Genomic DNA, 14296 nt, shown 5'->3' with positions numbered 1-14296 from the left:
ACAAAATTTGTATGTCTCAAGTTTTATAAAATGTATATGTTTATATTGTGACAACTAAACTAAACTTAACTAAATTTGACAAATTGTTCAACTTGTTTATCCATTTGTGGCCACCACACTTTCTCTTGGAGCCGGGCTTTGGTGCGTACCATGCCCTTCATTTGAAAGTGTGCTTCCATAGGCTTTCAGGCGTAATACCCTTATGTAATAACACCCATAAATGTAATAACATCCATAAATGTAATAACAACCATAAATGTAATAACAGTCAACCGTAAATGTAATAATCGACCCCATCATAAATAAAATAAAATTTAACCATAAATGTAATAATCAAAACCCACCATAAATGTAATAACCAAGTATTCCGGAGAGTCAAACAAAGTGCTCAATCAACAAACAACTCTAAGCAGCATCGTTTGAGTGTTTCGTCAAACACAGTGGGTGGGGTCACATACCACGTGATAGCATGTGTAAACAGCCGCTTTGGATACGGATGGAAGTGCAAGGAACGGCTGTTAACGCAGGCTTGTCACGTGACTGTGGGATTTGTTTTATGATAGAGAGAAAATGTGATGTAATAGTCCTAAAATAAATAAGTTAATTTTTTAAAACTATTATCGAAATTTTGCGAATCCGGAACAATTCTTCACCGAAAACGTTTTTTTTTTTTTCGAATACGGTCTCCAGAGTGGAACAATTTGAAAACACCGTCTAGCCGTATTAGTGTGGGCGAAGAACATTTCGTATCCGAAATTTTTCGAATACGATGACGTCATGATTGTCATGGGAATATGGCGGGAAGGCTAAAAATATTCCGCGGACTCAATTTCAGCTTCGATGCACATACTCAGATGTGCAATGAAGCGTTTTTGCTGCCTCTGATCGGACTAGTGTGGACGCGAAACATTTAAAGTGTATATCAGGTCTAGAATTTTTTTACGGTTTTGGCATCTCTAGATGATATGAATAAATATTCCAAAAAAAATTTTTCGATTTCGAATTTTTTTCACCTCGAAATCAGCCTTCAAAGTTAGATTTCTGGCGACGCCCAGTCGTGTTGGCCGTGTTTTAGGAGACTGGTAACTAGTGACGTAATTTCGAGAACCGAGAAAAGCGATTGTCAAGGATACGAGTAGACAAAGTATTGTAAACATTGACCCGTTAGTGACTTTCATTCCTTCAAAAAACATAAATTTCAATATATAATTTCACAAGATGGCTACGAACTATTACGGGAGTGATTGCAGCTCTGAAAGCGAGATTTCAAGTATATATTCAGAGGAAGAGGATGGAGAAATAGAGGACGAATGCCATCAACATGCTGAAACACACGAGTCAGATGATAGCTACCCCAGGTCTGAATCTCACGAATTGGTAGGACCATATTCTTCAGAACCACTTGCTGATGCGGACTGGCTCAGTGAATATAACGAAGAAATTTCAAAGATCGAGAAGAGAAATGAAAAGCTTCAAGAAAGATTTGATGGCGTCACGCCGAATAGCGCTTGGTACGTAACTATCAAGATCTAGCTACAAGCTCACTCTTTTTGCAAAATATTTAGTTTCGTTTTGATTTTTTTACTAACTCGCAAATCTAAACGTTTCCTCTTTTAGGTGTAGATGCGGTCATTGCAAGAAAGACTTACTTCAAAAACCTCAAGAGTGTAATTGCTGTCACGAAATAGAGGGTTGTCTCGAGTCACTGAAGTCTTCCGAAGTGCTCGAAGAATTGGAAGTACCTCCCATTTGTGTGACCTTACATCCAGGGTTTGAGCCTGTTTGTTTAAATCGCTGGTCCCTACGTTCATCATGTGCCAAGTACCGCACTATCGACGGATATAAGTATAGACAAACTGGCAGTGAAGAAGAGTGAGTAAATCCTTTTTTTTCTTCTAAGCTTAGTTTTAATTACATGGGCCCAGAACAAGTAAGATAACTATGACTAATGTTTTCTTCCTTATTTTCTTATATCTTTTACTGTTCACGTGCTTTACAAGTCATACCATGCCGTTTTAAAGTATTACTTATTTCCATGATAATGATGTAAATAGCAATTGTAACTGACAGTTGTTTATTTCAAGAATATATTCTTGTTTGTTTGATAAGTTTATATACTAACAAATTATCATTTCATATTTTAGGCTTCTCCGTGCAACAGCTTACAGGGAATTCACCCAATTGGTTCATGGTTATCAAGGAGGAGGATCCAAGAGAATCCCACTGCCTGCTTGTGCTTGTCATGGTTATCAAGGAGGAGGATCCAAGAGAATCCCACTGCCTGCTTGTGCATACCACTCGATAAGAAAACAGTTTCCTAGCACCGATTTTTGTGGATACGAAGATAACGAGTGATACATATTATATTATAAACAGAACATTGCATTAGAGTGATTTTACTCGAAGCATGAAAAAAATTGCACTACATAGTAGTAGATATTCACTGTTTTCTTTTGTTTTACTTCGACTCTCCTCACTAATTATACAACTTTGTATCATGGGTCTAATAGAAATGACTCAAATTGCCTTTATGAGGGTCGTTTTGTATTTGTCACTTTGTATTGCACTTACAACTATAATAAAAAATTATAAAATAATTAATTGTAAAAAGTATTACAAAATGATACATTTCTACATATTAATATAAGAGTGAAGTCACTAAACCAGTGAAATGGATAGTAGACTAATACACCTTAGCACTGAGACTCTAATGCCATTGTTTTCTTTTGTGTCTATTTGACTATTACACCTTAACAAGTAATTTCTATTTCACGGGTTTAGTAACTTCACTCTAAAAGCAAGAGAGTATTAACTGCTTTTCTGGTTTTTAGGGCAGTCTTTCACATTCTTGTGTCCTTTCATGGGATTCTTGCAATGAGTGCAATGAGGGATTGATTTCTCTATCCTGCCTTCTCCAATCTTCTTTGTTTTCTTCATTTCGGCAGCTTTGGCTTCTTGTTCAAGTACCTGTGATACTGATAAAAGTAATGCACAAATTAGCATGAAGTGAATAGTTGATGACAAAATTGTTAGTTTATATTATACTTCTATTATGTTATGACTGTTAGATTATTCAACATATTAGAAATAAACCTTCATGACTTAGACACAACAGTCTAATTATGAAGAAAGATCTATAGTGAAAGCACTGAATAAGGACTTGGTGATATTTGAACACTGAAACAGAGTGCAGTCAGTATAACCAGTGAAATAGTACAAAATCTAAATAGTAGTAATAATTAGCACAAATTCATTTGTTTTCTTTTGTTTGGTTAGCACTATTCAGTGCTATTCAGCTAAGCAAATTTCACAGGTATGATGATGGCACTCTTCAAACTTAGAAACATCAATGGGAAATAACATCCTACTCACATGGTGTTGTGGGTGGTACATTGTCTACAACCATACTCTTTCTTTTTTCCTTTTTTTCCAAAGCCACAGTTTTACTTTCTTTTACCAGCATCGTGTTCATTGATGGTGGGGTCATTTCTTTTAATTCTTTCTGTGCCTCTCTTAACATGTCTTCTTTCTGCAATGCTTCGAGAAAAGTGATGTATATCTCTTCCACATACCCTATTGATAAAAGATAAACAATAACATGTATACAAGTATTTTTTGACTTTTTGTTAAATCAGATGTGCCGAAATAGCAATTCTTACCATAATCTGGTTTTATTCTCACATCTCTTACAGTAGCCTCCCCATTTTTAAACTTCGGATAAATAAATCTCACTTGGTCTGATCCATCTGGCTTCTTTTTTGTCTCTCTAATGATATTGTAGTTGAAGTGGCTTACAGCAAGTATTTGTCTTGGAAGGAAAGAAAACAAAGAGAATGATTATAACAAATTATTATTCTTATTATTCGAATATCTTAGTTTGATTTCATTTGTTTCTTTATTTTGCATATTGCAATTCAAGTTTTTGCAAGAATGCAAATATTTAGTCATGCATTTATGTCTTATTTCTTGATAGCTTTTATATGAGAATAATACTATGATTATAATATTAGAAAAATCTATATAGTAAACAAACGATAGTGCTACAGTTGGGGCATATAGTCCAATACGTGTGACATTTTTTTATTATCAATCGACGACTTACCTTTCGGCGATTTCTTTGAGAATTGTTGGCTTCAGCTGAACTAGTCGATGGAACTGGGTAAAGTTTTGGGTATGACACAATTCCGGTCTCATCCCTTACTAAGTGTGCCAGCTTTCTGTCGTCTTCTCCGAAAGAGTAACGCTGACTGTAGTCCTCTGGAGAAAAGTGCTCCGAGCATATTGCCGAAGTCGCCGTAGGCGTCCATTTTGTTCGTCTTTTCAACACAAAATCGACCCATCTTTTCCTTCTAGCCTTTGCTATTGGTCGGTCATCATTAAAATAAGGGATCGTATGAAGTTTTATGCCTTTCTTCGTTATATTTGAACACCCTCCAACCACGCACCTACTAGGCATATTTACAATACTTCGAAAGGCCGATCTAAACTGTGTCACCGAATTTACGTCACAGAAAAACTAGTGCCAGTCCAATAGCGTCTCCCAAAACACGGCCAACACGACTGGGCGTCGCCAGAAATCTAACTTTGAAGGCTGATTTCGAGGTGAAAAAAATTCGAAATCGAAAATTTTTTTTGGAATATTTATCTATATCATCTAGAGATGACAAAACCGTAAAAAAATTCTAGACCTGATATACACTTTAATTTTTTTTTCGTTTTCATGTGTGGACGGAAAACTTTTTCTTCGGTTTCGGTGTGAAAGTTGCGGATGTAATCAGATCTGCGCTGTGATCAAATCTGCGCTGTAAACTGATAGCCTATTAAATTCAAATTAATAATCGTTGGTAACGCACTCTCTAGTAAACACTCTCTTTTGACTGCTTACTAAAAAGTGCGTTACACACCACAGGCAACCCATAAGAAACAAAACATCAACGGTTATTGATTTGAATTTAATCGGCTATCAGTTTACAGGGCCGATCTGATCATAGGGCAGATCTGATTACAGCTTATGTAATAGGAAACCGATCACAACACAGGAAACCCACAGAGCAAAGTCACTTTTCTAAAAGAATCAAGAAAATATAGCCGGGTTTCCTGTACTGATACCTTGAATTTCCTGTAATCTTATTACCAGTAACTTGATAGCAGATCAACGTAACGTATCAGTGTAACGCACGCCCTAGTCAAATCTCAACACAGGAAACCCAAAGTACTTTATTGACTTATTTATCATTGGCGTCTTGTTTCAAATCTCAACACAGGAAATCCAAAGCACTTTATTGACTTAATTATCATTGGCGTCTTGTTTCAAATCTCAACACAGGAAACCCAAAGTACTTTATTGATTTATTTATTCATGTACAATTTCCTAAGCCGGGCTTCCTGTGGTTTAGACCGTCGTGAGACAGATTAGTTTTACCCTACTGGTTTTAGTGTTGCTGTAACAGTAATTTTGCTCAGTACGAGAGGAGCCGCAGAGTCAGACAATTGGAATTTGCACTTGGCTGAAAAGCTACCATATGTTGGATTATGACTGAACGCCTCTGAGTCAGAATCCGTGCTAGAACGCAACGATAATTACCTCCAAAAGGTTTAAGGCGAACAATACCTGCCATGGCACTAAAGGATATCAAAGTTTAAAATTTCTAGAGCTAAATCCTTTGCAGACGACTGTTGTAGAGTAGCCTTCTGTCGTAGTAGTTACGATGTTCTGAGATTAAGATTTGTTCATCCAACAGAACATACTCCTCCTTGAGAACACTTGGCATTTCTGGGCCTACTTTCGTCCTCTCGGGCGTCGTGAACCAGGCCCGCCGGATCTCTTGTTCTCTTGGACGATAACTTCTTTACCTTTTTATCACTACGTCATCAGTTCCCAATATACACTCATGTCATTCAGGATTAGGGTTAAAAGGGGATAACACTATAACCGTGCTGAAAATGAAAGCAAATGATCGGAATTGGGATGTTGTACACCGATGGTTTCAAGTCGAGGTTGAACTTGATGAATAAAAGAACCATTCAAACCATTGATTCGTGGTCAGTCAAGCGAATTCGGGATAGGTCTATTTTATTGAATACTAACCATCTTCAACTTGAAAGTAAAGACAGCAAGCAACAAACCAACCGATGGGTTATGTCTTAATATTAAATTAGGAAGTGACTTTTCTTTTCGATTGTCTTTCGTCTTTCACCATGACTGTGTATTACCAAACATTAGCTTTGTCACTTCACTCTTTATCTTTCACTGTGTTCTTCCCTTTGGGGGGAGGGGGAGGGGGAGGGGGAGGGGATGGAGGAGTTTCCTGTCAATATCTGGTTACCAAGGATACATGTTTGCCAGGTTTTGTAAGGTTCGACTAAATGTGAATTCCAAGTTTATTATTCCAATTTACACATCTAAGGAGTGCTGCCATATTTGTTAAAGAATGTCTGAAAAAGTAACAAACACAAAATACTTACAACAGAATTATCAAAGGTACACAACTTATTATGGTAAATACAATGTACTTGTACACGTACATGAACTGTGTGTGAATAGATAATTAAAAAAACTTAAATTGGGTGTGACAGTGAAAGAATTAACTTCTACTAAACAATTATCAAGTAAAAAAGTCTAGCAAAAAATTGGGAGTTTAACAGGAATGGATTATGTGACTTTTAAGGCTATACTAGTGCAATGCTCTACCATTAGTGAGCTCTGCAGAAGCCTCATTGAGAGCCAGCGCAATTCTAGTCCAATGTTCTACTGAGAATCCCACTGGCTTTACCAACTGGGCTGTGAAGTATGGTTGAGAGTCAGTCTATAGCTAATATGTCCTGTGATAATGTGTGCCATGCATAAATGGAAGAAGAAGAAAAAACAAGCTACAAGTTACTCTTGTGGTATCCTTACCTCTTGCTCTGTGTTTTCTGTTACATACTGATACTTCTTTTCCCGGTAGAAGTTCTTTCTTCTTAGTACATACAGGACAACTATGTCACATAAGACTGTAGCCTATAAAGTAAATGTTGAACCTCAAATAAATTCCATGGAATTCTTTCAACAATAACATCATGTTACTAGATAATAATATTTCGAGATGATAAAATATAAGACTTTGAACTGTAAAGCCACCTGTGCTGTGCTAATAAAGGTCATTGCATGACTAACACAAAGATCAAGTTTAAAATTTAGCATGTGACGTTTTGCAGAGGAAGAAAAATTCAACCCCACCCCTCGCGAGAAAAATGAATAAATGCATCAAGGGAGAGATGTAACAAACTCTTGTTGATGAAGAATCTGGAATCTGGAATCATTCCTGATCGAGACTTCAGAGGTGAGTGTGCTACCATTAAATAGTAGTAGTACCACTGTTGTAGTATCACACATTTCAGATCTGTACTCACGATTCCTAAGAGAGCCAAGCCTGAACCCAAGTTAAGAAACAAAGGTATTACGCTAAATTTGCCTCCCTGGAAAAAAAAAAAAAAAATTTCAGTTTCTTTTTTTCCTTTCAACCCATCTAACCATTCAACTATTTGTCTATCATGCCATCCATTTTCATTCATCCCATTTCATTCATCCCATCCAATTTCATGCATTCATTCATTCATTCATTAACTAAAGATCTTAACTTTACTATCATTGGGACAACCATCTGCCTATCTATCTACCTCCCACCCACCCATCCATTCCATTCATTCATTCAATCCCATTCTTCCCATCCCATCCAATTCACTCATCTATCCACTCATTCATTCATTCCATCCCATACATTCATTCATCCATCTATTCATTCCATTTAAATTCGTTAATCCCATTCATTCATTAAAAGTTTTATTTTACCTGTCCTATCACTGTGACAACAAAACGAATGCCATAAGACTTGAATAATGTTCGATGGAGAGTATCATTCTTGACATAATAATTAGCATGTCTGCAAACCATAAAGTATATCATCAGCTGTAGTGAAAATACTGGGACATTGCCTTAAACATGATGATGATGATGGTAGTTGTTAACTCATTAGAGGGCTAAACCTCATGAGTCCAAGGAGTAAGACTGCCTGTAGCAGTCCAGAATCCATCGTTTCAATCAAGAATACTCCTTACCAAGTGTCCCTAGTCCCTTGTCCCCAATATAACCTGTTCTTCAAATCTTATAGATAGTGGTGATCATATTCACTTACCTAAAGTTATAACCACCTGCAATAGGTGCATGAGCATCGTCAAGTCTGTTGGTTGGAAGAGATAAAGAAGCTGTATTGAAACATTTTGTCTCTAAACCTTTCCGAGTTACAGTATCAGGATGATAAATATTAGTAATTGGGAGTATCAATTTTTTATTATTTTAAATCCCATTAGCCATGGAGAATCGGGAGCAAAATTAAGAGCAGCTTTACCTTAAACCTTTGGCAAGCATTGCTGAGCACCAAAAATGTTGGGGTATGTGTGTGTGTTCAGCAAGGGGTGGTAGCTAGGACGGGTGGTCTTAGATTTGAAACTCTTGTATGAATAAGACTAAAAGTGTGAAATAAGACTGAATCTTAGAGGCTAGTAGCAAAAAGTCATATGCAAAACCAAACCTCCCAGCTAAGGTATTGGTCATTTTCAGCCAGTTGGGGAATGACTCTGTCCCATGAGCTTTCGTCACATACCGTAATGTAATGTAATGTAATTATGCATACCTTCTGAATGAATAGACTGGTTCACATGAGTATGACAGAGAATCAAAATCACATTGCCAGTTAATAATGATTCCCATTACTCCACCCTGCCGAAGAAGAAAAGAAAATTGCTATTGTTACTCACCTTGATCAGTCAATTGGTTAATAATTGCCCATATAAAGAATCTATTACTATAAACGTTATAAATGATAGGTAGTAAAAGGAATAATGAATTCAAACTGGATAGAATTAGCATGGGATTGAGATGGGAATGGAAACAGATGGGATTGAGCTGGGAATGGCAATTTTTATGGGATTTAAATCAAGAACCTTGAGAAAAATTCTATAAACACATATGCAGACATACCTCAAAGGCAAGCTGAGTAAAGTTCTCCCCTGCATCTTCTACAATGGTTTGTAGTTTGAATATAGGGCAAAGCGGAGAGTTTTTCTTATCGTACATACAATTCTTCAGTGTCTTCGAGTCTGCATTTGAGTCAATATTTCTCCTAAGAATGACAACAGCACAAACAGACATCAGCTAAATTCATGCAAACGTCTTCTTTTAAACTTTTTCATGCTTTGGATCCCTGTGTCCTAAAGGTGGAAAAAGGGGTCTGGGGAGAGGATGCCTTGCTCTTATAGTCCTTTTCAGCCACATAAATAATATTTACCACAGGTAGCCCACTAAAGAAACAATTGAGTAACCCTAAAGCTTGAAAAAAAACTTGGGTAGGACTACTATTTCAAGTTATTTTTAAACATTTCTTACTTGGATATTTTAAAGTTTGGAAACTGCACACTATTCTTGATTAATACTGTAAAATTTCTTGCATCTAGTAGAGGTTTTCCTTTTCTGTGTTTAAAGTCAGAAAAAAAAATGTTCACAGATGATGATAGTGATGATCATTATTTCCCTGGACACCCCAAAATGCCTTGCAATCCAAGATGGTCACTGTATTGTGGAAGTAGTCCATTGGATAATACAGTATTCATTTTGATTATTACTTGTGTGGTTAAATTTGATAATGAGAGTTGCTGTTGGTTCTCTCCTGTGCTTCAACTGGGTTTTCAGGGTTCTCCTGCTTTCCTCCCTCCTTTCCTCCCTCCACAAAAATCAACTTCTAAATTCCAATTGGAATCCAGTGGAAGAAGAGCCACTCTGTGGAATCCACTGTTAATCCTATTATTTATCATTATAATTATTATTATCATTATAATTATTATTATCATTATAATTATTATTATCATTATTATTATTATTATTTGATGTTTGCTACTTACGGTAAGCTAGGGGTGAATATCGGCATAGGAGTGACATCTGATTCTATAGGACACCAAGCATACACTTGACAAGTGTTCATGGTTTTATTATACGGGACACACTTGCCTGTCCTTATCCCTGGAAATGAAAAATGAATGAATGAATAGATAGATGAATGGATGGATGGATAGACAAATGGAATGGGTAGATAGATGCCAGAATTCTTAAAAAATCGCCCCAGTGTCTTGCTCATTTCTAAAGTGGCCTATCCAGCTTATAACCTCCCACATAACCACAGACTGAGCTTAGCCAAGTTAACCTTCAGATTATAAAATGGTTATTTCATGTATAGAACATCCCAATTCTAATAGAGGGTCCAGTATCCATAAAGAGTTGACCAGGATCAACCAAATAATGTGTGAGAATAACAACTAGTGACTTTGCTAAAACTAATTAAATCTTCCTTACCATGACCATATCGGGTTGGCTGATTTGCAGGGCATTCACTGTCGTTTCTACATATTTCGCCTTTTACGTCTGGACTTTCAGGACATATGCTTTGTGTTTGATCTGGTGTGATTATCATGTCTGTTGCAATAAAAAATGCACCATTTTCCTAGAGAATGGATAAGATGGATTCACACGTTTATTGTTTGATACAAAGAACATGCTTATTTAAGGAGGAGGAAAAAAAGGGAAGGGAAGGGAAGGGAAGGAATGGGAAATGAAAAGGAGAGCAGAGCAGAGGAATAAACTAGACAGGAGTGGAGATGAAAGGAAATGAGAATAAACAAAGTGAAAAAGAAAAGAGGGTAAAAAGATAGAAGGTAAATTATCAAATCTTACTTCGGGAGGAATAACATAATCAGCGTCATCCCACACATGAGGACCACCATATAACGGAAACTGTTTCCCACTCTTTAATGTTAGGTTGGTGAATGAAACACCTTTGACTTTAGTTGTGACAGAACTGTATGGTTTCTCGGTCTCTTGGTAACCTTTTTTATAAATAATTACAAACCTAGAAACGAATAATGACGGCCATTAATATTAGTGAACAAAGAATTATATTTCAAAGCAAAAAAAGCGATTCAAGTCGACTTCAAATAAAGAACAATAAAGTTAAAGTCAACAATACCAGATGCAATTTTTATGTACAAACTAAAAAGCTTGAGCATGAACCAACTAATCTTGTAATACCAGTAAATTCTAGTCTCGTAAAGTTTCAAAATCAATTATAGAATCAATAATAATAACGATCCTTTGCAGAAAATGTGTAGAATAGGACAATATATATTAAAAAAAGATCGAAGTTCAAATAGGGGTTTCACAATCATAGTAGTTTCACAACATTCATTTAACTTGTCCTTTCGCTAAAATTACCTCAGATAAAATATATAAAAGCAAGAGAAAATTATATAAAACGATAAAACAAACGACAGAAGACGAAGAAACCTGAAGAACCAGTATTTCGAAGCCTAAAAAATACTAAAAAGATGTCCAAACTTACCCGATAACATAGCATATGATAGCGAGCTGAATAAGTCGATTTATAAGCCCTACTTTTTTGCTTTTTATAAGAACAATCTTAGAGGTGTTATACTCTAGAAGTGCGTCGCAAATACTTCCGCAAAAGGACATTTTGTCCAAATTTTTGGAGATTGCTTCAACTACGTAGTATAGGTCGAACTGAAATGATTCACAGGAGTCACGCGCTCTGTGATTTCATGCATATCACACGTGACTCTTTGATGGACATTTAAAAATGTTAAAAGTGTCACGCACGTGAGATGAATAACATACTTAGAACTTTCTCGTTTTGTCCACACTAATCCGGAGAAATGTGAAAAGGCATGCAACATTTTTCGTTGTGTGTCATTTCCTTGAGTATTACTTCTTTTGTTTAGAGTGAAGTCATTTTAATTAGGGGTTTGCCTGTGGTGCCCAGTCGTACAATGTCTTTGGTTCTTTTCTGGGTTGCCTGTGGCAGCCCAGTCGTAAGTGCCTTTGTTTTTTTGTAGTCTCCTTATCGCGAAATGTGCATTCTTGCGCAAGAGAACCCATATATGGATTCGAATGACGTGTTCATAGATAACTGTAGAGCCTAAAGGAAAATACGGCTTTCAGTCATTATTCAATCTTGAAGGCATATACATAAAGATATCGTTAAATACTACGCGGTAATTAGAGCTGGTAACTTTGGCCGTAAATACATTTCGCTAAGTATTAAGGAATTCTGGAAAAAAATACAACCTAAATATTCCATAGTACCACTTCCCCCCAAATAGCGGTACATAAAAAAGATTAGGTGTTAAAAAAGGTCCAGCATACCAGCACATTGGGCAACCCAGTGCACGCCCTACAAAACAAAAGGATGTTTGTCATCTGACGAACCTCCTGCGTAGACTATGAATGACACCGCTGACCATACAATATGGGGGCTCGCTTCAAATAACACAGTTGGCCCATTGTAGATAATGATTAAAATGCTTACAGTACTTGCAGTGCATTCTTCCCATTATTATTTTGTCAAGTGCACAGATAAGGAAAGCTGCTCTGTTTGTTCACAGCATTAGGAAACTAATAGAATTTTGTTCCCTAAAAAATTGTTATAAGACAATTATTATTTGTTAATTAATCCTATATGATTAATATTAGTTGTTTATTATTGAAAAGGAAATTGCCTTTTTTCATCCTTTCTTATTTATCATCTAGTAACTTAACTGTATCTGCTTGGAAATATTATTCATCGAATGAAAGTTTTCACTTTCAAAATGTTCATACATGAAAATAATAAGGAAATTAGTATTTCCATCCGTACTTGCTTTGGTTCATTGTGCACGGTCAGTATCACGTGACGGTACGGCATCCTCAAACGCAAAACAATAGCTTTGTTCTATGAAATTTCCAAACCGTTCCGCTTCATTAACTGATGATTCCATTGATCTTTGAGGTTGTTCAAAATTAAGCGTTTCATTATGCCAAAAAGTATACCTTTTGTTTAATAGTTTCTTTATAATCTTAACGAATCACTCTACAAACTTGTCCTTTGGGATTATTTTTTTGGTGTTGGCATTCGTTGTTTTGCCTCCTTGCGGGGCAGCGTTTTAATTTGCATACTGAATAATAAAATCTACCAAACCAAGGTCAGAATCATACTCAGCGGGCTGAATTTAAACACATGTCTTCTTCCAAACTAGCAAAAGTGAGTAAGCAATACGAAAATACTTGGGCGCAACTGCATCGCAGATTGATGATCTCTCTTCTTAAGCCATTTATTCGCGAACAAAAGCCACGACCTCATATCGCAAGACGTTAGTCTGGAAACAGTGCAGAGTGTTTTATTGCTTCTTGATTATGCTGAATCACAAAAACGAATAGTGATTGTAAGTTTATTTTTGTCTATACAAATCGAAATTAAACCAAAAAGAGTTTCGCAATTTCTAATTGCTGTTACTTTACATTAGTTTATAGATGAAATTACTACTTGTACTGCACGGAACCAGAAAAGAATCGATCAAACTACGATCGACAACATCAAGGTGGCCCTGCGGCTGCCTTTTCCTGGTGCTATGATAACAAAAAGGTGTTTCAAGCAGTCATCACCCAGGCAAGTCTGACGAATTTGCAGACGCCGAGTTTTTAAAGGCACTACAAGAAATGGAAAAAGAGAATTGCAGGTTTATTACTAAGGTTCGCCTAACGCTAAACTCGAAAAAAGAAACAGTGGTGTTTGTAAAAAATAAGACTTTCCACATGACGTCCATTTAGTCGAGAAAAGTGAATATGACGAGAAATACGCTCTTCCACTGCATCGCTCTATCAACAACTTATTTAAATTTAATTACTAATGTTTAGATGTCATTATCAGATCTAGATAGTATTTCATAGAAGGATTTTAAGTAATGTTTAATAAACGAGCAGGAGTGTTTTATCGGGTATAAAACACGAGGCGCAGCCGAGTGGTTTTAGACCCGATAAAACACGATCTGCGAGATTATTGAACGGCTTAGAAAACTTAGAAAACTCATTAATAATTCATGAAGAAAACACAATAGAAATCATGACCATGAAGGTGATTTTATATCTGATAAAGATTCGTCTTCATTTGCATAAACTTTAACTTGGATTTTCTCTATCAAACTTGGTTCGCATTTCGTAAAAAAATCGGTACACAATGAGAACAAACATCATAAGTTTTCTAAGCCGTTCAATAATCTCGCAGATCGTGGTTTATCGGGTCTAAAACCACTCGGCTGCGCCTCGTGTTTTATACCCGATAAAACACTCCTGCTCGTTTATTAAACATTACTTATGATGTTTGTTCTCATTGTGTACCGATTTTTTTACGAAATGAACTATTTTACACAAAACATTGCA

General features: G+C 36.3%; 3 protein-coding genes across 3 annotated transcripts; 1 reads left to right on the top strand and 2 right to left on the bottom strand.

Moving 5' to 3' along the window:
• The first annotated feature begins 1097 nt into the window (after nucleotides 1-1097).
• Nucleotides 1098-3741, top strand: LOC148904369 (uncharacterized). Its single transcript, XM_089025389.1, has 3 exons — nucleotides 1098-1511; nucleotides 1618-1872; nucleotides 2145-3741. The coding sequence occupies exons 1-3, from the start codon at nucleotides 1219-1221 to the stop codon at nucleotides 2353-2355; spliced, it is 759 nt and encodes a 252-aa protein (XP_088881515.1). The 5' UTR covers nucleotides 1098-1218; the 3' UTR covers nucleotides 2356-3741.
• On the bottom strand, nucleotides 2058-4531 carry LOC148904368 (uncharacterized). Its single transcript, XM_089025390.1, has 4 exons — nucleotides 4103-4531; nucleotides 3660-3808; nucleotides 3373-3573; nucleotides 2058-2975 (listed from the first exon to the last, which is right to left on the bottom strand). The coding sequence occupies exons 1-4, from the start codon at nucleotides 4192-4194 to the stop codon at nucleotides 2809-2811; spliced, it is 609 nt and encodes a 202-aa protein (XP_088881516.1). The 5' UTR covers nucleotides 4195-4531; the 3' UTR covers nucleotides 2058-2808.
• Nucleotides 4532-6056: 1525 nt separating this feature from the next.
• Nucleotides 6057-11628, bottom strand: LOC116288605 (P2X purinoceptor 4). Its single transcript, XM_089025392.1, has 12 exons — nucleotides 11427-11628; nucleotides 10763-10937; nucleotides 10385-10532; nucleotides 9937-10054; nucleotides 9425-9508; nucleotides 9020-9161; nucleotides 8673-8758; nucleotides 8175-8219; nucleotides 7832-7922; nucleotides 7393-7458; nucleotides 6899-7000; nucleotides 6057-6435 (listed from the first exon to the last, which is right to left on the bottom strand). Exons 1-12 carry the CDS (start codon nucleotides 11555-11557, stop codon nucleotides 6403-6405), a joined length of 1221 nt encoding a protein of 406 aa, XP_088881518.1. The 5' UTR covers nucleotides 11558-11628; the 3' UTR covers nucleotides 6057-6402.
• Between the last annotated feature and the right edge of the window lie 2668 nt (nucleotides 11629-14296).

The sequence above is a fragment of the Actinia tenebrosa genome, unplaced genomic scaffold (genome assembly GCF_029948245.1).
Source record: "Actinia tenebrosa isolate PJP-AT-01 unplaced genomic scaffold, QUT_ActTen_1.0 utg165__unscaffolded, whole genome shotgun sequence".
NCBI classification, from domain to species: Eukaryota; Metazoa; Cnidaria; class Anthozoa; order Actiniaria; family Actiniidae; genus Actinia; species Actinia tenebrosa.
The sequence above is the reverse complement of the archived record's forward strand: the minus strand, read 5'-3'. Positions and strand labels throughout refer to the sequence as shown.

Bases quoted from the DNA above. Each gene is read 5' to 3' on its own strand.
- LOC148904368 (XM_089025390.1), bottom strand. From the start codon at position 4,194: ATGAGACCGGAATTGTGTCATACCCAAAACTTTACCCAGTTCCATCGA. The intron at 3,809-4,102 runs GTAAGTCGTCGA...TTTCCTTCCAAG, and splicing joins CTCAAAGAAATCGCCGAAAG to ACAAATACTTGCTGTAAGCC. The intron at 2,976-3,372 runs GTGAGTAGGATG...TACTTTTATCAG, and splicing joins TGTACCACCCACAACACCAT to TATCACAGGTACTTGAACAA.
- LOC148904369 (XM_089025389.1), top strand. From the start codon at position 1,219: ATGGCTACGAACTATTACGGGAGTGATTGCAGCTCTGAAAGCGAGATT. The intron at 1,512-1,617 runs GTACGTAACTAT...TTCCTCTTTTAG, and splicing joins GTCACGCCGAATAGCGCTTG to GTGTAGATGCGGTCATTGCA. The intron at 1,873-2,144 runs GTGAGTAAATCC...TTCATATTTTAG, and splicing joins CAAACTGGCAGTGAAGAAGA to GCTTCTCCGTGCAACAGCTT.
- LOC116288605 (XM_089025392.1), bottom strand. From the start codon at position 11,557: ATGTCCTTTTGCGGAAGTATTTGCGACGCACTTCTAGAGTATAACACC. The intron at 9,509-9,936 runs GTAAGTAGCAAA...CTTTAAACACAG, and splicing joins ATATTCACCCCTAGCTTACC to AAAAGGAAAACCTCTACTAG. The intron at 7,923-8,174 runs GTAAGTGAATAT...TATGGTTTGCAG, and splicing joins GCAGGTGGTTATAACTTTAG to ACATGCTAATTATTATGTCA.